At 41.3% G+C, this 24,618-nt stretch overlaps 1 protein-coding gene across 7 annotated transcripts in view; it reads right to left on the bottom strand.

Annotated features, from left to right (window-relative positions):
• The window catches only part of KaiR1D (Kainate-type ionotropic glutamate receptor subunit 1D), a 239,700-nt gene that overhangs the window by 45,959 nt on the left and 169,123 nt on the right, over positions 1–24,618 (bottom strand). For 5 of the 7 annotated variants that reach the window (XM_045737330.2, XM_045737332.2, XM_045737329.2 and 2 more), the window contains exons 5-8: positions 24,013–24,161; positions 21,328–21,469; positions 16,047–16,214; positions 5,324–5,347 (exon numbers count right to left, since the gene is read on the bottom strand). In XM_045737330.2, the coding sequence (XP_045593286.1) occupies positions 5,324–5,347; positions 16,047–16,214; positions 21,328–21,469; positions 24,013–24,161 (483 nt within the window). The remainder of the gene's footprint in view (positions 1–5,323; positions 5,348–16,046; positions 16,215–21,327; positions 21,470–24,012; positions 24,162–24,618) is intronic. The other 2 variants (XM_045737334.2, XM_045737331.2) reach the window with 1 other exon arrangement.

Genomic DNA, 24,618 nt, shown 5'->3' with positions numbered 1-24,618 from the left:
TTGTTACACCTGTTCTACAGGTGTTATATAATACCATAGCGACGTGACTGAAGCCCAGTTGTTATACAGGAGCCCGATTGCTATATAGAGGGCGACCGATATTATATCATAAATAATGTAATATTTTATTCAAAAAATATTATATAGCTTCTGATAGAAATGTTCACATAAATGGTGGTTTATATTTTAATAAAGCCCCTGGTCACGTTCAGGCTCCCTAGTTATAACAGAGATTGTTGCTATTGTATACAACCCCTCACTTTGTAGGCTTGAATCTGTCTGCAGCGTTACAAGGAAGCTGAGGTCCTCAACCAAGGAGAGCCTTGCTTTCCTTATAAAGATTCCCCCACAGTAGCAATTTATCCTTCCTGTTTACATTCTGTATCCTTACTCTTTGCATAAAGTACCAAGAGTGTTTATATAAAGTACCCTTATTCTCTATATACAGTACCTTTGTATTCTTTGTACCTTCGCTTTACAGTACCTTTATATATAACTATCGACTACAAAAATATTGATCTAATATCTCATTGAAGTTATAGCATAGTTTAATTTACTCCTTTATTCATACCTTTAGGAATCATTATTCTCAAAACTCTCGTGTCGGATAATTTACCTATATTTATGTTATTGAAATTATATATGTGTTCTCCTAATTTTTGTGCTCATAGGAGCGACAGTAGGACTCTATTCCCAAGACGAACGTGATACCATTTTGTGTTTAAATAATCTAGGGAGAAGTTAACCGGGTTTCGAAAGAGATATGACCTAAATATTATTAAAAAAATTAACTAACATTTGTTTAATGTTAACCTTTACATTTATCTACGGTGAGTTACATTTGTCTACGGTGAATTACATTTGTCTATGGTGAGTTACATTTGTCAACTGTGAGTTAAATTAGTCTACGGTGAATTATATTAGTCTACGGTGAGTTACATTCGTCTACGGTGAGTTTCATTAGTCTACTGTGAGTTACATTAGTCTACGGTGAGTTACATTTGTCAACACTGAGTTACACACCTGAATAATGCTAACAGTTTTCTACGTTTTCCCTTAGTTTAAAAAAAAATGGTGTAATACTCCTTACTGTATTATCGTGGAAAGATTTTATGATATAAAATTTATAACCTATTTACTTCATTATCAAGAACATGGCTATCACATGATGAAGAGAACCACGGGATAGCATGATTCTGACGGCTCCTTACTCAGATTGTGTCCACCTCGTACCATTTCTGATTTCGTGATTAATGTTGTTCCTTTGGTCATATGTGATTCAAATATCCGCATAAGCTGCTATTATCATAGGTTTTATAACAGTGTGTCTAATCCGGTAAAGAATCATGCATGTTAGGAAAATTAAAACATGCGGGGCACCTAAAAAAACATGAATGACACTAAAAATCATGCATGCTACTTTTTAAACAAATTTGCCTAAAACTTAAACAAATATGTATTACGCTTAAAAAATAAACAAAAACACTACTAGCCCTTAAAAGAAATATACGTGACATCTGTCACGTATATTGACACCATTTAATTATTATGTTAATAATATTAACACCATTTCACACGAAGAATATTGTCTTAGAAACGGTGTACCTTGCATGTTCAGCTTCTGCAATATGTGCCGTAGGGAGACGGTTAATGAGGATTATCCGATAAGGAGACAGTTACCGGAAAGGATTGTTAAATGTTTACCCATTTAAGAGAATAAATTTATAATGACATTCATGACGCGACATAGAGAAGGATATTGCAGTAAACATAATGCTATGACACAAAGCTACATAAAAATCATCAAGAAATTATGATTTGATTGAAGAACCGAAACACGATATGAATGGTAGCTGGCTATATTATACAAAATGGTGAATATCCAGCATTATTGCAAATAAATGAACAAAAGATTATCTGTTTTTGGCGTGAAGGTTGTGGAATTTATAAATGAATACGTTGCTCTCACTCTCCTTCCTTCATATTACCTATGCATACATTCAACTATGTAAGTTTTAATTCTACTGCAAGACATGCAAACATTAATGCTATCCGCAGGAACAATAATGTAGGACATCCAGCCTCCTTTCTCCCTCAACCAATAAACATCTTCCTGGTAAAACATGTGAACTCTTCCACCACCATCCGTGATGGTGGTATCATCGCCACCATCTGTGATGGTGGTATGATACAACACCATCAAATGACGCAGCCAAATTAAAGCAAAACACCGTTGCCCTCATTTAAATTTATAGTGTCATGATTCCCCAACATGCCCCAAACATAACTACACCCCCCCCCCCATCATACCCCTTAGATGCCCTATTACAGGAGCCTTGCTCATGAAAGAAGCAATGACGCAATTAACCATCTGGAATAATGATGCAGGTTTCTCTACACTCTCCATGAGGTACAATGCAAGAGCATCATTGCCAAATTCCTCCACTACAACACTCTCCATGAGGTGAAACGTAGAAGCTCGATGCCACATTCCTCCACACTACTACCACTCACAAAGGTTACATTTCTTCAGGCACCTTTGCCTTGTCCTCCCTCACAAGCCAGTGAAGGACAACGGTGAATACTCCATCTTCATCCACAAGCTAGTGTGTGGGAGGGAGGCCGGAGGGCCAACAATCACAGTCTTGATGGAGATAACAAGGCCTCGCCACTCTACGGGGGATCTCGTCCGCATTAATATTATGGAAATCAGAGGGGGATTATTTTGTCTTGGTAAGGGGCTTGTCAAGTCGACGGTGTACCCCCGCAGTTTCACTCCAGTTCACCACTCACTCCCCACCAGTTCACACCACAATATCTTTCAGTCCACATCAGAGCCGCCTCCAGTCCTCACTACAGTCCCCCTCCAATCTATACCAGTCTCCTTCTAGCTCACACTACAGTCCTCTCCCCAGTCTATACCTGTCCACACCACAGTCGCCTCCAGTCCTCACTACAGTCCCCCTCCAGTCTATACCAGTCTCCTTCTAGCTCACACTACAGTCCTCTCCCCAGTCTATACCTGTCCACACCACAGTCGCCTCCAGTTTTCACCACAGTATCCCCCAGTACATACCACAATCCCCTCCAGTACATACCACCTACCGGTATACACCACTCTCCAATGTACACCTCCCCCCTACTGTCCAGTCCACTTCATCTTCCAGTCTACGCCAATTCAACGTCAAATTTCTGGTGTGGTGTATTAAGTGTGAAGACAGGATGCCGCAACGTGGAACACCAAGTGAGAGAGAGAGAAAAAAATCTTGTTCGTTCCTCATTCACCTTCAAAGTCCCTTGTAGTCGGAGCTCCGAGTCTGTTTACACTCTCAAGTTGAGTCAACACTTGGAGAGTGTGTGGGTACGAGCGTGGCTGTGGGGCGTGCCTACACGTGCCCGCGGATGTGGCTCTTTTGTGCGGTGAATACAATGAAGTTTGTTGTGAATTAGTTTAGTTTGTTTATTATGCACGCCATACCCATCCTGGGAGCGGTAGTGGGAGAAGATGGAGGCACGTGATGTGCTCAAAGAATTGTACAGTATAATTCAGTTAATTAAGTAAGCTACAGTCTTGATAAGCTAGCTATATGATTTAACATATACCAAGTCTTTATAGAACTTAATGAAAATATCAACTGAACCCCAAAGTTCGCATTGTACCACTCCAGTGAGTATGTTTAATGCCCCCAAAAAATTAACAAGCATGAATATATTGTCAGGACAGAGTCTGAATCGAATGCTCTATTATGTGCATATATAAGAGAAAGGCTTATTGTAGATGCTTTGCTTCATAATATATAAGAATCATAAATTGAAGTTATTGACTTGTAAGAAATACAAAGTATTACAGATAAAATGTTACTTGAACACAACTCAGACAAACTGCAGTTAACCGAAGCAAATGATTTAATATATCAGGTTACTGATATATTTTATTACCATAAGTTGTAATAAATCAATAAAAAATTTTCCGTTCCCAACAACTTGTACAGATTCGTCGAGTCTTCTGTTTAAATTTTGTAGCATCTGTATTTTTCATGTAGTCGGTGTGTGATCATTGCCGTCAATAGTCACTGTTAACCACTAAAATTTAATAACATGTCGATATACAATTGTATTTCCTCTCGTTGTATTTCTTTGCTTCCTACTGCAACAACGACTCTTTTTGTATGCTATAATATATATAATTGGTGTGGGTGGTTAAAGCTGGTGGATTTATCCATCCCATTTCATACACTCGAATTCTACGAGCGGTAACGAGTTATAACTCGATCCAGTCACTTGTAGCTTTTACTCAACACGTGACTCACATACATGTGTCTTGTGCGTCACAGGAAAGTAACATAAATGTAACTCTACTATATACATCATCAATTCACACGTGACTGTATACAATATGCCATTCAGAAACATGTGACTATTTTCTCTATATTCGCTAGGTCTATGTAACTCATTGCTGAATATAACACAGGTATATGTGACTAGCTTATGTGCATGCAATTAAGATGTACTCTACTACACATATACAGCCGTGCTTCATGCATTATTCAAGCACATACGACTACTCTATACGTGACACGGGGTCATATCAATACACATGACTCAGAATCAAATGACTATACATAATCCAGGGTTATATGAATACATAAAACCCAGGAATACATGGCTACACATGACCCAGTGACACATAACTACACATATCCTAGAGACACATGACTACACATACCCCCCAGAGATACATGATCCAGGGGCATACGCCAACACGTGATACAGGGTCACATGATGTACGGCCACAGATCTGTGTCACTTAACAACACATGACTCAAAAAGACGTGACTACATATTGATTAAATATAGCCATGCGCTCTGATTTGATTTTATCAAATGGGGCCCAAACTCGGCATGCAGCCTTGACAACACAACACGGATTCACTAATCATTTACGTGTCCACCAATGAGATCTATCTCTCTCATGTCGATCAGGCAAGCTTATTCGGTATTAACTAAACGGTTTACAATCTCCGAATCGCACCGAAGGCATCCATAATAATGTTAGTTTGAGGACGAACTTTTAGCGTTTCGGATCTCTTAAGTTAGCAAATTCCGACTGTTGTAAGTCACCATGATCGAGGCAAGAGTGCAAGATCTCGTATATGGAAACGTAGGTAAGTGCTCTGTGAATTTAGTCATTGTTATATAATTCTTTAATAACGCATTTTTTCATGCTTGAGGTAAAGCCGGTTTGTAATTGTCTAACATTGTGTCAAGCAGCGTTGCTCAAGGGGTGCCTGGGAGTCCTGGGACAAGATGAGGTGGATCTTACCTTCAATAAAGTCATGTTGCTGTTCTGCAACAAAAAAGGAGAAAATGATAGCCTATTTAGCGACCATTATCATTACAATATTTATGTCAATAAAACTAACAAAACAGCTCAATAAAAGATCATGCGGTACACATGAGGTGAACTTTTCCACAGTGGGCACGATGCACCTGACTAATAAAACTTATGAAACATTAACAAATGATAGAGCAACATGTTGTTATGGGAAAACATATGCAATATTCAGTATAAAATCAATGTAAATTAGGCTTCAGAAAGACGCTCTAATAAATATCACGATTTGTAACATTCCGAGTCCAGTTTTGTAATCTTAACCCTTATATTGCTCCAAACGCAATTTAATATTTCCTTCTATGCTCCAGTCGTATTCATCTCTTACATTATTCCAAATCCTATCAGCTATTTCGTGCTGTACTCCAGTCCTCTTTAATCATGACACTGCTCTAAACGCATTCTACAATTACTTTCTCTGCTCCAGTCGCATTTAACCCTTACGTAAACTAATCTTTATCATTGACAAGTAAAAGGAAACATCAATGTAAGAAGGAACTAGATAACTCTAGATGATGGGTCCTTTACAATAGATCAATGCTCTTATCATGATCTCGTAAATGAGACTTATGTGATTGATGACGCAGCATAATCCAAGCATTATCTCCTTGACAACGCAATATGCAGTACGATCGCCCAGTAATGATAATGCATTTGCACAAAGCTTCAGATCAACCTCAAATAATCCTGATTGGGTTGACTGTTTGATACGAATGTTGGCAGATCAAATTATTTTAAACATTACATAAAGTTGTTAATAACCTTCAGTGTTACCAGTGATATGATAAAGTATGTTAGCTGTAAAATAAATTATTTGCAATTCTCTTAATTTCCACAGCAAGGAGGAAAATTGGAATTTTATATATCTTGGTATTTTTAATTACTTTGAGAAGTGACTGTCTAATTTTGATGTAAATGTAGAAATGGGAAACTAGGAACGAGCACCTGTCTACAAATCTAAAATTCATGTTCCTGGAGTGTAAATGTATCCACAATCTAATTTAGAATAATTATGATTATGAATTGTTGCTATAAGATGTTTCATTGTAAATCAGGATAATATTTGAACTGTATATTAAAGACATGTGGCAGACGTAAACATTTCACCAAGTGCTAAGAAATGCATACATGGAGATAATAGTGAATGAGAAGCAGATGAAAATCTTTTTCTTTTACCCTAAGGTCCGAAATATTGAAAGTGACGAAGAGATCATATTCCGGAAGATGAAACAAAACGTTGTCACTTCCCTTATTTTCTGACGTATGAGTTTGAGCCACATTATTAAGACTTATTGTTAAATGTTAAATTTTGACAGATTTGATAATATTAACTTGCCATTATTAAATTTGAGTTCAAAGATAATGACATATACCGACGAAATACATAAATATTAGTACACAAATAACACATTGAAACAAGTTAAGCATCATTGGATCCAGTGATGCTTAACGTGTCTGAGAAAGAGATAAAGCATTATTAATTGAGTTGCATCTATATGTAAATTAAGGAAGAATTTGAGGAAAGTTTAAATATTTTGTTATAAGTGTAGGAAGGTATTTATTCTAAGTATAATAATTACCTTCCAAATATTTAGGATCATTCAAATCAATGCATAAAATAACCTTTATATATTTAGTTTAACAATATACATGTTTATTGTTTTCTCACTAATTTGAAAAATATATGTAAGAGTATAATAATTACAATACATTTAGCTTTATTTATATATTGTCATAATATATTTTTGTCTATAAGGACCGTAAGTACACTTTCCTATTATTGGAGATAAGACTCCTGTTCGTCTTATCGACGTGTCTCCCCCCTTTCTTATTTAACTGCTAATCATCCCAGGATGCAACCCAGAACAGTTGCCTAGCTCCCGAGTACATATTTAGTGCGAGGTGAACAGGTGCATGAAGTGAAAGGAAATGTTCCTAGGTATCTGTGTCGAACTGGGACTATTCGGTTGTGATTCAATTGTGCAGACTACTAAGCTACAGGAATCCTATTAAATTAATTGTTACATTTACCCAAATGAAATACATGAAGGTGTTAAAAATTCAAGAAATGTAATTATTAGTTAAAGCAAAAAATCTCTAGCATGATCATTTGAGAAAACAAATTATATTTGGCAATATCTATCTATCTATCTATCTATCTATCTATCTATCTATCTATCTATCTATCTATCTATCTATCTATCTATCTATCTATTTATCTATCTCTGTCTGCCTGTCTGTCTGTCTGTCTGTCTGTCTGTCTGCTTGTCTCTCTGTCTCGCTCTCTGTCTCTCTGTCTCTCTGTCTGTCTCTCTCTCTCTCTCTCTCTCTCTCTCTCTCTCTCTCTCTCTCTCTCTCTCTCTCTCTCTCTCTCTCTCTCTCTTCTCACAATATATATACAACAATGTGTCCAATAGGGATTGTCTTATTAAAAACAAAAGACTCTTACCACAAATAATTGCCTAGAAAATATGTTGGGTTTCCCATAATGCCTAAATCCATATAGAAATTTTAAATTTTCTTCATAATTAATGAGTGTGTTTGACCATTGATTAATATTACAGTGGTAATGGGAGAGATGTAACTAGAGTGAAAATGGAGAGGAAGTAAACAGGAATTGAATGAAGCACAATTGAAACCTAATATACAAATATTTGCAGTAAATACGTTATCAGAGGACCCAGAAGATGAAGACTTATTCAGCAATCACGAAGATCAAGCTGAGAGGCAATAGGATGGGTGAGTAGCTATCAGGCAGTTCACAGAGTAATTCTCAGAATAAAGATGTTAATTGGAATTAAGATAAAAACTAGGGCCCAGCGACTAATTGGGTGACCATTGAGGAGCTGACATTAATTCCGGATAATATATTGATATGGTGTAAGGCTTGTGTGAGACTCCTGAAAGGTGTCTTGGTTCTGCACAAACTTCGATGTAAATCAATCTTCTTTACAAAAAGAGTTGGATAACGACCTTGCAATATAGTGTAATCTTTTACCGAAAAGCTAATGGCGGGACCCAAGAGCTGAAAACCAGAGTCAACCGAGGAGAACAGATGCAGTACGTAAGCGACGAATAGATGGAACCAAAAAGAACCAATAGATTGGACTAAAGAGCAGAAACAGGACCCCAAGAGTAGATGACTTGATCCAATAATTAGGACTTGGGATATGAAAGGCAATATCTTAAAACAAACATTGTAAATGAGTCAAATAAATTTTGCAAGAGTAGCAATAAAATAGTACAATAGTGCAAGAGTTATATTGTGCATTGTTACAATATATTAGGGCAATATAATCCAGCAGCTCCCTGAGGCAATGATCCGAACACTTCACCCACGGTGCAACACAGTGCAACCTTACTGCATTGTGTTGCTCAGTTGTGTGTTACAGCGTTTAGACTGCTGCTATAACAACACATATATTGATAGAAACACCATCACTACAAACATCAGTGTCCTCTGTTGCAGGGGAACCTTTTTTCAATTGCATATTTAGACGAGTCAGGTGACAGGAGTCAATATATTGTTCGTATATAAGTCATATATCACCATGACAGCTAACTCCAAAATTTCATTTGAATCGAACATTGGTACGACAGATTTTATATGAGTTTATGGGGTTGCTGGGGGTAAGAGGGAGAGGATGTCAGCTGGTATCAAAGGGAACTCGATCACAGGGATATATTCACTCAGAGGTGTATACAGTATATGCGCTTCTCGGTGTCAGTATACTGAGAGTTTACTTTATTTCTGAGCTATTTTCAAGTAAAAATAATATTTGGGTGGTCAATAAGCTATTATACTGAACGTACAGATCTAGGCAGGGAAATGTTAGTGATTGTCATGAAAAATTTTGAAAACATATTTCAAATTGTACATATGTATAAAAATGTTTAATATTTGTTTAGACTGGTAGTGCATGCAGGATATGACTAAGCACCGTCCTAGGGCTGTATGTCGTGTTTTAATTTAAAAATATCTCGTTACTGTCCTAACATCCGGCTTGTCATTGATGCTCAGGTTGGTATGGGTGAGAGCGTTTATTCATGTGAGAAACGTGTCTAATAGCCCAATATAGTAATTTTATATGATAGGAAATTCTTTCCACTCACATATACATATTCACACATATACACATATATACACACATACACATTCACACAGACACACAGACACACACACACTCACACACTCATTTACACACACACACATATACCCATAGAAGCGCGCTCGCGCGAGTGCACGTGTGTGTGTGTGTGTGTGTATGTAATTACCTAAGTATAGTTACAGGATGAGAGCTACGCACGTGGTGTCCCGTCTAATATAAAAAACATGCATATTACCTAATCCGGGTTTGAACTCGCAACTCCAAGAATACCACTTACACACTTTCCCACTGGGCCACAACACACACACACACACTGGTGTGTGTGTGTGTGTGTACCATACGTGTGGAACTGAGATAATGGCAAGGTATAGAACAGAACTACCTAGAAGGATGGCTGGAATGACCGGAAAACTCAACAATTCAATGGACATTCAGTGGCGCCATGACACAAATCATTCAGCCCGTGTTGCCAATGCAAGCTGGAAAACACCTTCCATACTCACTGCTGCGCTTCTCCAGACGATCTCTCCCAACCTTGAGAAACAAAAACACAATCAACAATGCAGGGAAAATTACAAATAACCCACTAAGCTCGCAATAACATCTTTCGAGAGCTTCGCTGCGAGAAAGTACTTCTGTTTAGATCTAAGATAACATTCTTCGAACCCATTCACGGCCCATGTCGATTTGTTCATAACATTCTTCTTTCTGATCAAAACATTGTTCATCCTGTCATATCCCCCAGAAGGTTGCATGGCGCACTCGCTAACCTCAGTGGGTTGATATCTCTCCTATATACACACTGAAATCACGGTAACGGGAGATCTATGAGAATAAAATCATTGGAGCAGGGCGGCGGGATTGAACCAGCGTCCTAAGTCACCACAGACGGAAGCCTTAACACATAGATTACGACATGCTTGCTTGTGTAAATTTTGAACTTATCGTGGTCCATGTGTTAAGGGCTTCTGTAGTGACCCAGGATGCTGTATCGATCGCATGGTCCCGCTCCAGCGATTTTATCATAGATATCGTGTTAATTACCCATACTCACAGCTCAGTACTCGTCATCCATTGTTCTCTCCTCATTTATTGCTACTAGGCTACCCTCATAAATGAGACATAAACAGGCAACACCCTTTGTTGTATCCAGGGAAACTCCATAAAGTAGGGTGTCTGCGTCACACGCCTTTAGCTGCCAGCTAATGAGTGTAGAGTAAGGGGAGCCGGGAGGACATCACGAGCAGATAAACTCAAATTGAGAACGTGTATATATATATACATATATATATATATATATATATATATATATATGCGAACAAGCCTGAATGGTCCCCAGGACATATGCAACTGAAAACTCACACCCCAGAAGTGACTCGAACCCATACTCCCAGAAGCAACGCATCTGGTATGTACAAGACGCCTTAATCCACTTGACCATCACGACCGGACATAATGAGGTGATAGCCGAGGCTATTTGAACCACCCCACCGCCGGCACTCGGATAGTTATCTTGGGCATAGCATATATATATATATATATATATATATATATATATATATATATATATATATATATATATATATATATATATATATATATATATATATATATGCAAGTATAAATGTTACAATATTTATTATAAAATTTTTTATATTTGCTTCTTTTTTTATTCACTGCAAGTATGAATGTTACAATACTTATTATTTAATTTTTTTTATATACTTCACTATGCTATCTCTGATTATTTATCATAAACGAATAAGAAGGTATATTAAAATATCCAAAGTATTTGTAGGTTAAACTTGTTAAGCTGGCTACGAAACTTTTAAAACTCCTATGCCTCATACTTTCACAGCTACTGTCCCTACGATAGCTACCACCACCGTGATACCAATATGATCACCATCACCATTTGCGTTTACCATAACCACTATCACTACTATTGTCCCTCCCATAGCTAGTATCACTACCATTGTCCCTCCTATAGTCCCCCTCCCATACTAATTCTATTTCTACCATTAAAACCATAACCATAAATAACAATGCCTTTTCCATAACAAGCATCACCATCACTAACATTCTCCCTATCATAGCAACCATCACAACTAACACTGTCAACCATAGCACTTAAATCCATAAATTTGACCGCCCATATTATCACGTACTATAGAAGCTACCATAGAAACCATCACTATTTAAATCACTGTCTCTAACATAGTAACCATTACCACTACTGCTTCTATCAGAGTAACCATCCTCAGCATTGCAACTACCATAGAAACAATCACCACCACTGTCCCTACTTTTGGTGCTATCATGATCACTCTCTTGACACCCACGATTACATGTTATCTTCAACTGTGTATTCAAGGATGGCTAATATAAGAACTGCCATCGATAATGTGATTTAAGAATCGTCCAGGACTTTACGTAGCACATTTATCAGAGCAATTCTAGCATTTGCCGTCCCAGCGTTTAGTTGTTATCTTCTAAACACAAAACGAACTTGGTGGAGGCTTAGAGATGTTCCATCCGAGTAGTAAGCAAAGCTGTTGGAACGTTACGAAGAACGATTAAAAAATAATTGAACGTCACATCAATAGATACGGAGAATAAACATGGAAGATATGATCAGCACATACACTCAGAGGAAATAATCAGGGGCGAAAAGGATCGATTTTTTAGCATGGATGGTACGCGAGAAACGGGACAAAAGTGGAAACAAGGTCCCCAAACAGGCGACGAAAGCATTATGCATTGTGTGAGAGTAGTAAGTATATGAAAAACGATATGAAGTGATGCAGCTGAAACAGACTGCATAAACAGCTTAATTTGTACATGTGACAGCACCCAAAAAGGCAGACCTAGGTAAATCCAACTTGCTCAGTACCATAGCAGCCACCATCATCGGCTTTGAAATTGCCACAACCATTGCTTGTTCTCCTGGTATGGCAATGTTCACAACCAGTGCCCATAATATAACAATTATAACCATTGCTTCTACCATGGACTGCACCACCTCTGCCCCAACCCATACCATCACTACTACCCCCTCCATATCCAGCACAATCCCTACCTCTACATCGACCTTGCCATAAATATCACCACCACAGAGCCTCCCCCACCAATAGCAACCATCTTCACGGTACCTACGACTGCTAATACCAGTTTCCCTAACCACCACCCACTACCAAAGCCATCACAATCAAACCCACTTATAATACCACGTGTTATAAAACCCACCCACCCCTCAATTTATACCCCTAAAAATAATTTGTGTTGCAAGAGAGAAGGTGGAAGGCACGCGCCAAGCTCTCCCTCGCTGGCTCAGAGCAGGTGCGACTGTTGACACAAGAAAAATGTGGACGCTGTCATGACTCTAAATGTTTACGACGGCCGCCACACAGGAAATTGGAGCGCGTTCCTTAAGAGAGAGAGAGAGAGCGCGGCCCAGTTTGCTAGGGAAGACAGGAAGGGAAAGCGTTGAGGACCGAGAAGAGACAGAGTTAAACAGTAGTATGGGGAAGAAAAGGGAATATATATATAGTGAGAGAGAGAGAGAGAGAGAGAGAGAGAGAGAGAGAGAGAGAGAGAGAGAGAGAGAGAGAGAGAGAGAGAGAGAGAGAGAGAGAGAGAGAGAGAGAGAGAGAGAGAGAGAGAGAGAGAGAGAGAGAGAGAAAGAGAGAGAGATGGAAGAAGCGGTTTATGATTTACAAAAATATTGACCTTTGGTTCAAACTTTGCCATGGAGTGGCAGAGGTTAAATCGCTTTTAATCGACGCAGTGACCAGGATCATCCCGAAAACGATGAGTAATAGAGGCCGACTCTCCGTAAAATTGGCATTAGATCCGACTATGATCCTCTTTTGACTATCTCCACAGATTTCATGGGGGTCGCCATGGGAGCCGACTCCTTTTAATGGCAGGAATCGGGCAGACCTAGACTAGCCAATTACAGTATTCTATCTCTCCCCAGTCACCCTGCAAAGTTGTTTGTGTATTTACTATTTGTGCCAGCAGAATCGAACTATTAACTCTTGGACGCGCCTATCAAACCGATCTATTGTGTGTGTGTGTGTGTGTGTGTGTGTGTACTCACCTAACACCTAATTGTGCTTGCGGGGGTTGAGCTTTGGCTCTTTGGTCCCGCCTCTCAACTGTCAATCAACTGGTGTACAGATTCCTGAGCCTACTGGGCTCTATCATACCTACATTTGAAACTGTGTATGGAGTCAGCCTCCACCACATCACCTCCCAGTGCATTCCATTTATTAACTACTCTGACACTGAAAAAATTCTTTCTAACGTCTCTGTGGCTCATCTGGGTACTAAGTTTCCACCTGTGTCCCCTTGTTCGTGTCCCACCCGTGCTGAAGAGTTTGTCTTTGTCCACCCTGTCAATTCCCCTGAGAATTTTGTAGGTGGTTATCATGTCTCCCCTTACTCTTCTGTTTTCCAGGGATGTGAGGTTCAGCTCCTTTAGCCTTTCCTCGTAGCTCAATCCTCTCAGTTCCGGGACGAGCCTGGTGGCATACCGCTGAATCTTCTCTAACTTTGTGTGTGTGTGTGTGTGTGTGTGTGTGTGTGTGTGTGTGTGTGTGTGTGTGTGTGTGTGTGTGTGTGTGTACTCACCTAGTTGTGTTTGCGGGGGTTGAGCTCTGGCTCTTTGGTCCCGCCTCTCAACCGTTAATCAATAGGTGTACAGATTCCTGAGCCTATTGGGCTCTATCATATCTACACTTGAAACTGTGTATGGAGTCAGCCTCCACCACATCACTTCCTAATGCATTCCATGTGTGTGTTTGTGTGTGTGTGTGTGTGTGTGTGTGTGTGTGTGTGTGTGTGTGTGTGTGTGTGTGTGTGTGTGTGTGTGTGTGTGTGTGTGTGTGTGTGTGTGTGTGTGTGAGTGTGTGTGTGTGTGTGTTGTGTTTAAGTGGGTTTGTGTGAGTATGCGTATGTACGTGTGCATTATTGATTCCAGCGCGAATCTGTTCTATATTTCGTAAGGTTTTCTTCACTTGGGAAGGAAGTTAGTATGGAACAGTGGATGAACAATGGATCGACGCTGACCTCAAGATCAACATCGACCGATACGTTTAACGTGAAGACCGACATCGCTTCAGCACTGAGACAAGGCCCATCAAGAAACTGACTTCCTGACCTCCTTGTTTGATGGTCCAATTGCGGTTCGTGGCTCAGAGATGGCGTCCTATGTCTCGCAGGAATCAGTCTTACTGAGGACCAAATCTCTCTCTTGAAATCGGGTCACAAACTATCACATTATGTCCAGGCCAAGTGAGATGGCCCGGAAATCAGAACATACGGTGCTGGGTGTGTGTTAGAGTACACAGGGTAGTGGGTATATTTTAGCGTACAAGGTTGTTGGGGATGTGTTAAGGTACAAGGAATGTTGGTTGAGTGTTGAAGTACAAGAGGTATTGAGTGTTACAGCGTCAGCCATTAGGAACATAGCTGGTATTGCCTACAAGTTTATTTTAATACAACTGGGATAAGCTGCGTTTTATTGGAAATATATGTGACTAAAGTACCAGGTTTAAAGTGTAGGAATGAGTGAAAAATTAATCATCAGCCTAAGAAAATACCAGATTAGGCGTACTACGATGATCCTAGTGTAAGAATAAAAGCAACAGAGAAGGAAAAAGAAACCTTTTGGAACGCCACAGGCGACGGAGAAAGTGGCAGAACTTGAGCCATCTACATGGAATTTATTGAGGATCTCAGAATTTAATAGTAAACAAATAATGATATAAATCCCGGACATATATATAAGATATTTAGATTTAGTTTTAATAAATTGCTTATATATATATATATAAGTTAATATTCCGAACTCCGAATGAAAACATCCATTAAACTCAGATTTTTTTATATCGTATTCAAGCCTTCGGAGAGCTCTTCGGAGACAGATTCAAGTATATTATTTACTGAAGCTTTATTGTACATTTTGGTATGAAGTGAAACTCTTATGAATTCAAACTCGGTTTGAATCAACTTTGATCTCAATATTATTAAATTTATCAACAATATCAATATTACTTTTTTGGCTGAGATATTCCACGTAATAACGATTTACAAATACCAATTACTTGATCAATGAATTTGCAAAGCATCTATCCATTAGATTTTCAGTGATTAAGGTAATAAATTTTGATTAAATCAAGCATATATCCCATCGACCGTGAAAATATGATTAATTATTACCTAACACAGTCTTTCATGAGCTGATTTAAACTAAAAATATAATCTATTTCAATACTTTAAATCATTTTAGAAGTTTAATATTTAAACGACTGTCAAATTTCTCCTAGTCTTCCCCCACCACCAGCTATGGAACACTCACCTTCAGAAACAATTCTTTCACTTCATTTTTCACAAGGCAACAGAGACAAGGGAACAGACAAGGGAACAAGGATCTGTCCCTCGAGGCACTGGAGCATTACCTGTGAAACATATGATTCTCCTACCACACACACTGGAGCAGTCCCGGCCCGCAGCTCTGTCTACAGGGGGATACTACTCACCTTGAGCGTGCTGGCGGTAGCTTCGACGTTGCGGCCGTAGCGTAGTTCCCCGAACACCCAATCCTGAATAACCCGCTGGACCAACGGGTTCTCTGGGTCGACGATCCGGAGGGCGGTGATGTTGGTCCCGCCGTGACGGAAGTCCTCAAGGTCCACGGTGTGTAGGTCCTGCGGGCGGCACCACAAGCATCCAACATTCAGATATTGGGCAAATTAATCTTGCCTCTCTGAAGGGGGGGTAAATTATTTATTTGTGTCTTGTGTTTATAAATATTTGGAGTAAATATGTGATGTAAAAGGAACTGTGCTTAAATTAATTTGAAATTATTTACATCTTATCAGCAGGGCAAATGAAACAGTTTTTGTATATATAATGATTTCCTATAAATTATTAAATCAAGCAAATTTGTACTTGTTTAATTTAAGTATAATATCATCAGTCTTTAACAAATATTAAATATGTTCTTTTAGAAAACAAAGTTTTATATCTACCGAATATTTATCGAATATTTATTAATATATTTATCGAATATATTTATATTCGACAACATAAACAAATTGTCGTTTTTTTTAGTAACTTTACATGTAAATTGTCGATTATGCCGTTTTGGTTTTTTGCAATTTCAAGATGTTATGACGACCATAGTATGAAAGTTTAATTAATGATCGACTACTGTTGCAGTGCAATGAATAAAGCAGACCCTGAGTGTGGACCATTCTTAAGCATGAAGGTTATCTTGAGATGATTTCGGGCCTTAGCGTCCCCGCGGCCCGGTCCTCGAAGCCTCTTTTTTTATGATCGACTCAAGTCCAAATGCGTGATACGATGATCATAGATATGATGATCATAGGACAATAGATTCGATGATCATAGGACAATAGATTCGATGATCAACACCATTTCAACTGTCGCGGGCTGTCATTAGAACTCATATCAGAAGAAATACTAAAAAAAACTACAGGTTTGGAATGGATATTTATTTACTGATTGAGAGTGAGATTTGATAAAAGAAGGATTAAAAAATATTTATATAAATACATCAAATTGTTGTTCAGAGAAATATTTTATATAAAATATATTAATAACACTACTGCTATGTACATCAGTGCAAACAGGATTGAATTTACTGCCTTCCAAATTCTACGCAATGTGCTATTTGTATAACCATAAGCATTCCATAAACAAGCATTCTTGTTTAGAACTAATGGTCTATTCTGTTTAAAATCCATTTAAATCCCTTTTCAGAGGAACCATTTTACTAAGCCTTGTATAACCATCAATACCGTGTGTGTGTGTTCAGTTGATCTTTAAAGTGAGAATCATGTGTAAATACTTTGTAAATTAGAACACAAGGATATAGAAGACTGCAAGAGGCCTGTTAATCAATGTGAGACAGCTCCTATTTATACCTACTTCAGGTCACTCATATATGTCTAACCTAGACTTAGAATAATCCAATGATCCCACGTCTATTATATGACCTGGGAATCTGTTACATAAATCGAGGACCCAATTTGCAAACCAATTGGAAGCAGGTGGGCGAAGAACTCAGCAGAGTGAGGCATATATATAAATAAGTCAACGACAGATTCGCTACTGTATATATGGAAATGGTAATCAAAATCATTGTTGAAGAAATAAACTCTAATGGACCTGTTTGACATACAATTCTTAATTTTGAACTACTTTCTTACTGTTCACAAAACGGATGAAAAGGTTATAAAGGGTATAATTGATTCAAATTTGATCCCCCCCCCCCCCGACCAACCCTGAACCAAAAATATAACTGACAATTAACATGGGGTGGTGGGTTAGTGTTGGAGTACAAGGGGTGCTGGGTTAGTGTTGGAGTACATGGGGTGCTGGGTTAGTGTTGGAGTACATGGGGTGCTGGGTTAGTGTTGGAGTACAAGGGGTGCTGGGTTAGTGTTGGAGTACATGGGGTGGTGGGTTAGTGTTGGAGTACATGGGGTGGTGGGTTAGTGTTGGAGTACAAGGGGTGCTGGGTTAGTGTTGGAGTACATGGGGTGGTGGGTTAGTGTTGGAGTACAAGGGGTGGTGGGTTAGTGTTGGAGTACAAGGGGTGGTGGGTTAGTGTTGGAGTACAAGGGGTGGTGGGTTAGTGTTGGAGTACAAGGGGTGGTGGGTTAGTGTTGGAGTACATGGGGTGCTGGGTTAGTGTTGGAGCACAAGGGGTGGTGGGTTAGTGTTGGAGTACAAGGGGTGGTGGGTTAGTGTTGGAGTACAAGGGGTGGTGGGTTAGTGTTGGAGTACAAGGGGTGGTGGGTTAGTGTTGGAGTACAAGGGGTGGTGGGTTAGTGTTGGAGTACAAGGGGTGGTGGGTTAGTGTTGGAGTACATGGGGTGGTGGGTTAGTGTTGGAGTACATGGGGTGCTGGGTTAGTGTTGGAGCACAAGGGGTGGTGGGTTAGTGTTGGAGTACAAGGGGTGGTGGGTTAGTGTTGGAGTACAAGGGGTGGTGGGTTAGTGTTGGAGTACAAGGGGTGGTGGGTTAGTGTTGGAGCACAAGGGGTGGTGGGTTAGTGTTGGAGCACAAGGGGTGGTGGGTTAGTGTTGGAGTACAAGGGGTGGTGGGTTAGTGTTGGAGTACATGGGGTGGTGGGTTAGTGTTGGAGTACATGGGGTGCTGGGTTAGTGTTGGAGTACATGGGGTGGTGGGTTAGTGTTGGAGTACATGGGGTGCTGGGTTAGTGTTGGAGTACAAGGGGTGGTGGGTTAGTGTTGGAGTACATGGGGTGGTGGGTTAGTGTTGGAGTACATGGGGTGCTGGGTTAGTGTTGGAGCACAAGGGGTGGTGGGTTAGTGTTGGAGTACATGGGGTGGTGGGTTAGTGTTGGAGTACAAAGAGTGTTGGGTTAGTGTTGGAGTACAAGGGGTGGTGGGTTAGTGTTGTAGTACATGGGGTGCTGGGTTAGTGTTGGAGTACATGGGGTGGTGGGTTAGTGTTGGAGTACATGGGGTGCTGGGTTAGTGTTGGAGTACATGGGGTGGTGGGTTAGTGTTGGAGTACATGGGGTGGTGGGTTAGTGTTGGAGTACATGGGGTGGTGGGTTAGTGTTGGAGCACAAGGGGTGGTGGGTTAGTGTTGGAGTACATGGGGTGGTGGGTTAGTGTTGGAGCACAAGGGGTGGTGGGTTAGTGTTGGAGTACATGGGGTGCTGGGTTAGTGTTGGAGTACAAGGGGTGGTGGGTTAGTGTTGGAGTACATGGGGTGGTGGGTTAGTGTTGGAGTACATGGGGTGCTGGGTTAGTGTTGGAGCACAAGGGGTGGTGGGTTAGTGTTGGAGTACATGGGGTGGTGGGTTAGTGTTGGAGTACAAAGAGTGTTGGGTTAGTGTTGGAGTACATGGGGTGCTGGGTTAGTGTTGGAGTACAAAGAGTGTTGGGTTAGTGTTGGAGTACAAGGGGTGCTGGGTTAGTGTTGGAGCACAAGGGGTGGTGGGTTAGTGTTGGAGTACAAGGGGTGGTGGGTTAGTGTTGGAGTACATGGGGTGGTGGGTTAGTGTTGGAGCACAAGGGGTGGTGGGTTAGTGTTGGAGTACATGGGGTGGTGGGTTAGTGTTGGAGTACATGGGGTGGTGGGTTAGTGTTGGAGTACAAGGGGTGCTGGGTTAGTGTTGGAGCACAAGGGGTGGTGGGTTAGTGTTGGAGTACAAGGGGTGGTGGGTTAGTGTTGGAGTACATGGGGTGCTGGGTTAGTGTTGGAGCACAAGGGGTGGTGGGTTAGTGTTGGAGTACATGGGGTGGTGGGTTAGTGTTGGAGTACAAAGAGTGTTGGGTTAGTGTTGGAGTACATGGGGTGGTGGGTTAGTGTTGGAGTACATGGGGTGGTGGGTTAGTGTTGGAGTACAAAGAGTGTTGGGTTAGTGTTGGAGTACATGGGGTGGTGGGTTAGTGTTGGAGTACATGGGGTGGTGGGTTAGTGTTGGAGCACAAGGGGTGGTGGGTTAGTGTTGGAGTACATGGGGTGGTGGGTTAGTGTTGGAGCACAAGGGGTGGTGGGTTAGTGTTGGAGTACATTGGGTGCTGGGTTAGTGTTGGAGTACAAGGGGTGGTGGGTTAGTGTTGGAGTACATGGGGTGGTGGGTTAGTGTTGGAGTACATGGGGTGCTGGGTTAGTGTTGGAGCACAAGGGGTGGTGGGTTAGTGTTGGAGTACATGGGGTGGTGGGTTAGTGTTGGAGTACAAAGAGTGTTGGGTTAGTGTTGGAGTACATGGGGTGCTGGGTTAGTGTTGGAGTACAAAGAGTGTTGGGTTAGTGTTGGAGTACAAGGGGTGCTGGGTTAGTGTTGGAGCACAAGGGGTGGTGGGTTAGTGTTGGAGTACAAGGGGTGGTGGGTTAGTGTTGGAGTACATGGGGTGGTGGGTTAGTGTTGGAGCACAAGGGGTGGTGGGTTAGTGTTGGAGTACATGGGGTGGTGGGTTAGTGTTGGAGTACATGGGGTGGTGGGTTAGTGTTGGAGTACAAGGGGTGCTGGGTTAGTGTTGGAGCACAAGGGGTGGTGGGCTAGTGTTGGAGTACAAGGGGTGGTGGGTTAGTGTTGGAGTACATGGGGTGCTGGGTTAGTGTTGGAGCACAAGGGGTGGTGGGTTAGTGTTGGAGTACATGGGGTGGTGGGTTAGTGTTGGAGTACAAAGAGTGTTGGGTTAGTGTTGGAGTACATGGGGTGGTGGGTTAGTGTTGGAGTACATGGGGTGGTGGGTTAGTGTTGGAGTACAAAGAGTGTTGGGTTAGTGTTGGAGTACATGGGGTGGTGGGTTAGTGTTGGAGTACATGGGGTGGTGGGTTAGTGTTGGAGTACATGGGGTGGTGGGTTAGTGTTGGAGTACAAGGGGTGGTGGGTTAGTGTTAGAGTACATGGGGTGCTGGGTTAGTGTTGGAGTACATGGGGTGGTGGGTTAGTGTTGGAGTACATGGGGTGCTGGGTTAGTGTTGGAGTACAAGGGGTGCTGGGTTAGTGTTGGAGTAAAAGGGGTGGTGGGTTAGTGTTGGAGTACATGGGGTGGTGGGTTAGTGTTGGAGTACAAGGGGTGCTGGGTTAGTGTTGGAGTACATGGGGTGCTGGGTTAGTGTTGGAGTACAAGGGGTGCTGGGTTAGTGTTGGAGTACAAGGGGTGCTGGGTTAGTGTTGGAGTACAAGGGGTGCTGGGTTAGTGTTGGAGTACAAGGGGTGCTGGGTTAGTGTTGGAGTACATGGGGTGGTGGGTTAGTGTTGGAGTACAAGGGGTGCCGGGTGTATATTCGAAGCCATCAACTTACCAATGAGGTGATGAAGTAGTTGTGATAGGAGGTCATCATGCCTATCTGCTGCGCCTGTTTAAGGACGGTGAAGATGTTCTTACGCTCGACATCCAGGACGACGTGTGTCACTCCGGTCTTCTTGGCGTCCTTCAACATCGGTCTGTCGGAGAGATAATTACCACATCAGGTGTGATCACCTTGTGTTAACGACTTGTACAGGAGCAGGTGTTACAGCTGCGGCCGGTGTGCTGGCAGGTGGGACAGGAGCTAAGGCTAACATTTGGTGGTGGAACAGGTGTTGTAACCTGAGTACAGCCAGGCGAAGATAACATTGGGAAGGGAAAAAAAGAGTGAAAGAAAGTTAGAGAGAACTGTAGGAGGGTCGCTGCGCTTCTCAGTTCTCGGGAAGTATTTCCTCTTGTTTCCTTCACCTCAACACGCCACACTGTGCTCCCACCACCACCACCATCACCACCACACTGTGTGGCTTTCCCCACCACACTCTGTTGACACCACCACACCGTGTTCCACCACCACCACTACACTATGATACCACAGCAATAGCAGAAACTTTCTCTTCAATGTTTTATATACTGTCCCAACTGTGTGCTTTATATTTTTAATGAAAATAGTTTTCTCGTCTGTTACCTCGGTAATTTGATCATGAAGGCCTACTTTCATTATAACTTCAATAATCATGCTCTTCTGAAGAAAGAAAGTCAGCTTCCTAATTATTTCCTGCAAGCTTGCCTCGTTGTGGCTCAGAGGGTAATCTTGTGCTGGGTATTAACTATTCTGTACTTTCTTCTGCGTGTTCGGTCAGGGGTCTCATTAACTTTACCTCCGACACCCCAACCTCATTCACGTCAACAGTTACACTCGACCTGCCCTCTGCCTTCACTCCAACAGTCCTCCTCCTACCCACACTTTCTACTTCACTCTAACAACGCTCACTCTCACTCTACCAGTCAACACCTCACCCCCAGTTCCTATATCCCACACATCACCTCTTCTCCTTCATTCACGACCAAAGATCATTCACTCAAAATATCTACCACTTAGTACTCATGCCCGTGCCACCTCTTGGGTGGCTTAACCTTCATCAATCAATGAATCAATACTCATTCAATTCACATCCCTCACCCTCACTCCTACAACCCACACCCTATCGTCCCTCCTTCAACCCACAGTCCACCCTTCCTCTTCCAGATCTCTCCTACAGCATACAGTCTACCTTTCCTCTTCCAGCCCACCCTCCCTCCCTCTCTCTTTCCTACAGCTCACGCCCACAGCCCACTCCGCCCAACACCCCACGCCCAACCCTTCCTCTTGCAGCACTATCCCAAACTAATTTGCATTTTTCCTGCACCAAAGAAATGGAAAAAAGAAAAGTAATACTTTGCAATACACACAGCCGTAGTTTAGACTTAGCGGAACTTGGCACCAGACATAATGGGAACATAATTACCGTGTTATTGTCAAGTCCACAGTTTTTCATGCCCTGTAATTACTTCACAGAAAAGGTATTAGTGAGAGTAAAAAGGTTTCGGCTTTTGAGTAGATTTAGCAAAGGTGTTGGCTTGTATGTATGTCACTGTAGACTTCTGTGTATGGCAGTGTTGACCTTTGAGTAACAGTGCTGACCTGTGAGTAACAGTGCTGACCTGTGAGTAGTAGTGCTGACCTGTCAGTATGAGTGTTGAAACCTGTTAGCAGTCCAGTAGCACTCCTTTCCCACAACAACTCCTAAGCCTAGCACTTGCTGTATTTCCTACAACACGCTCCTCGAACTGTTTGCAACCAGTAATGAATCGGCGCATATTTGGCCTAACTTGACGGGGCTCGAACCCAGGCCAGTATCATTTGCGGGCGAAACTGGGTGAAAGCCTCGATCACAAGCTGAATCAATGCATTAATCCGGAATGTTTATTCATGTAATATTGACAACTGGGGGTTAGTTTTCGTGGTGTTGTCGAACATATTGGTTTGTGGGTATGTCAGTGGTTAGCCTGTTGGTATGGTAGTGGTGGGCTTGTGGTTATGGTAGTGGTTGGCGTGTAGGTACGGTAGTGGTTGGATTTTGGGTATTGTAGTGGTTGGCTTGTGGGTATTGTAGTGGTTGGCTTGTGGGTATTGTAGTGTGTGGCTTCTATGAATATCAATAGTTTGTCTGTATGTGAAACAGTGGTAAGTTTGGGTGAATGAGAGAAGTTGTATTGTGTGTTTAGCTCTGGCTGGCTTATGTTTACAACAATATTCTGGTTACATTATTGCATTAACGACAGCTACTAGCTTCTGTATATGTCAGTAGGTGATTTGTGTATGTAACAGGGGGTCGCCTTATGCATACGGCAGTGGTCGTGCATATGATGCTATGTATGCAAATGAATATGGCTTGCATGCTTGACAAAAATTGAATAGGATGTTTAAAGGTGGATGATTTGTATGCATAAGAACTGTAGGCTAGCATGTATATCAATAGTTGGATTTCATGCATGACAATGGTATGCTTGTATGCATGACTATGGTTTGATTGCTTGAGTTGCTGTGACTGGCCTGCTTGTATTACATGTGTTTGCCTTTTTTGACGCAAGTGTACAGCAATTTGTGACTTGTTTACAGCGTATTTGTAACCCATGATTAACGCAAATCACATGTTTATTTTTGTGTGTAAATCACTTCACAGTTTGAGACGAGAGGTACCTGTAGTCGTCGTGAAAAGGCAACTGCCTGAGATTGATCTGCCATGTGTGGTTCTTGAGTAGTTCCTGAACACGCACCAGGCCGTTATTGTTCTCGTAGATGACGCAAAACTTACGCCAACCCAACGTCATCAGCACGTCCATATACGCCTGCCGAGGAAGAGAGAGAGTAGTGATACAATATAATTTATTCAGTGTACATATATATATACAAGCTGAGACTCACGATAGCGTAAACATTTCAATTGAAATAAAGCGACTATTGTTTTACTTAAAATTTGTTTAAAATTGCAATGCATGCCAAATAAATACGTTTACATTTCACGACGTTGCACTTCCGTCTAACTAGCACATGTACCTACACGACCAGATGTACCTGCACGACCAGATGTACCTGCACGACCAGATGTACCGTTGTAATCATGAACACAGTTTTTGAGGTGTGTGCTCTACCTATACAGAGCACCTGGTGAAGCACCTATATTTTATGAAGCTTAAAGGATTTAAAGTTTTCAAAATAATGTAGTGATTTTAAAAATATATATATTGTATAACTGCACTAAATTTATTTCTAATCTTTATCAATATATAGAAACGAATTGTAACC

Source organism: Procambarus clarkii, chromosome 28 (genome assembly GCF_040958095.1).
Source record: "Procambarus clarkii isolate CNS0578487 chromosome 28, FALCON_Pclarkii_2.0, whole genome shotgun sequence".
Classification (NCBI taxonomy): Eukaryota; Metazoa; Arthropoda; class Malacostraca; order Decapoda; family Cambaridae; genus Procambarus; species Procambarus clarkii.
The sequence above is the reverse complement of the archived record's forward strand: the minus strand, read 5'-3'. Positions and strand labels throughout refer to the sequence as shown.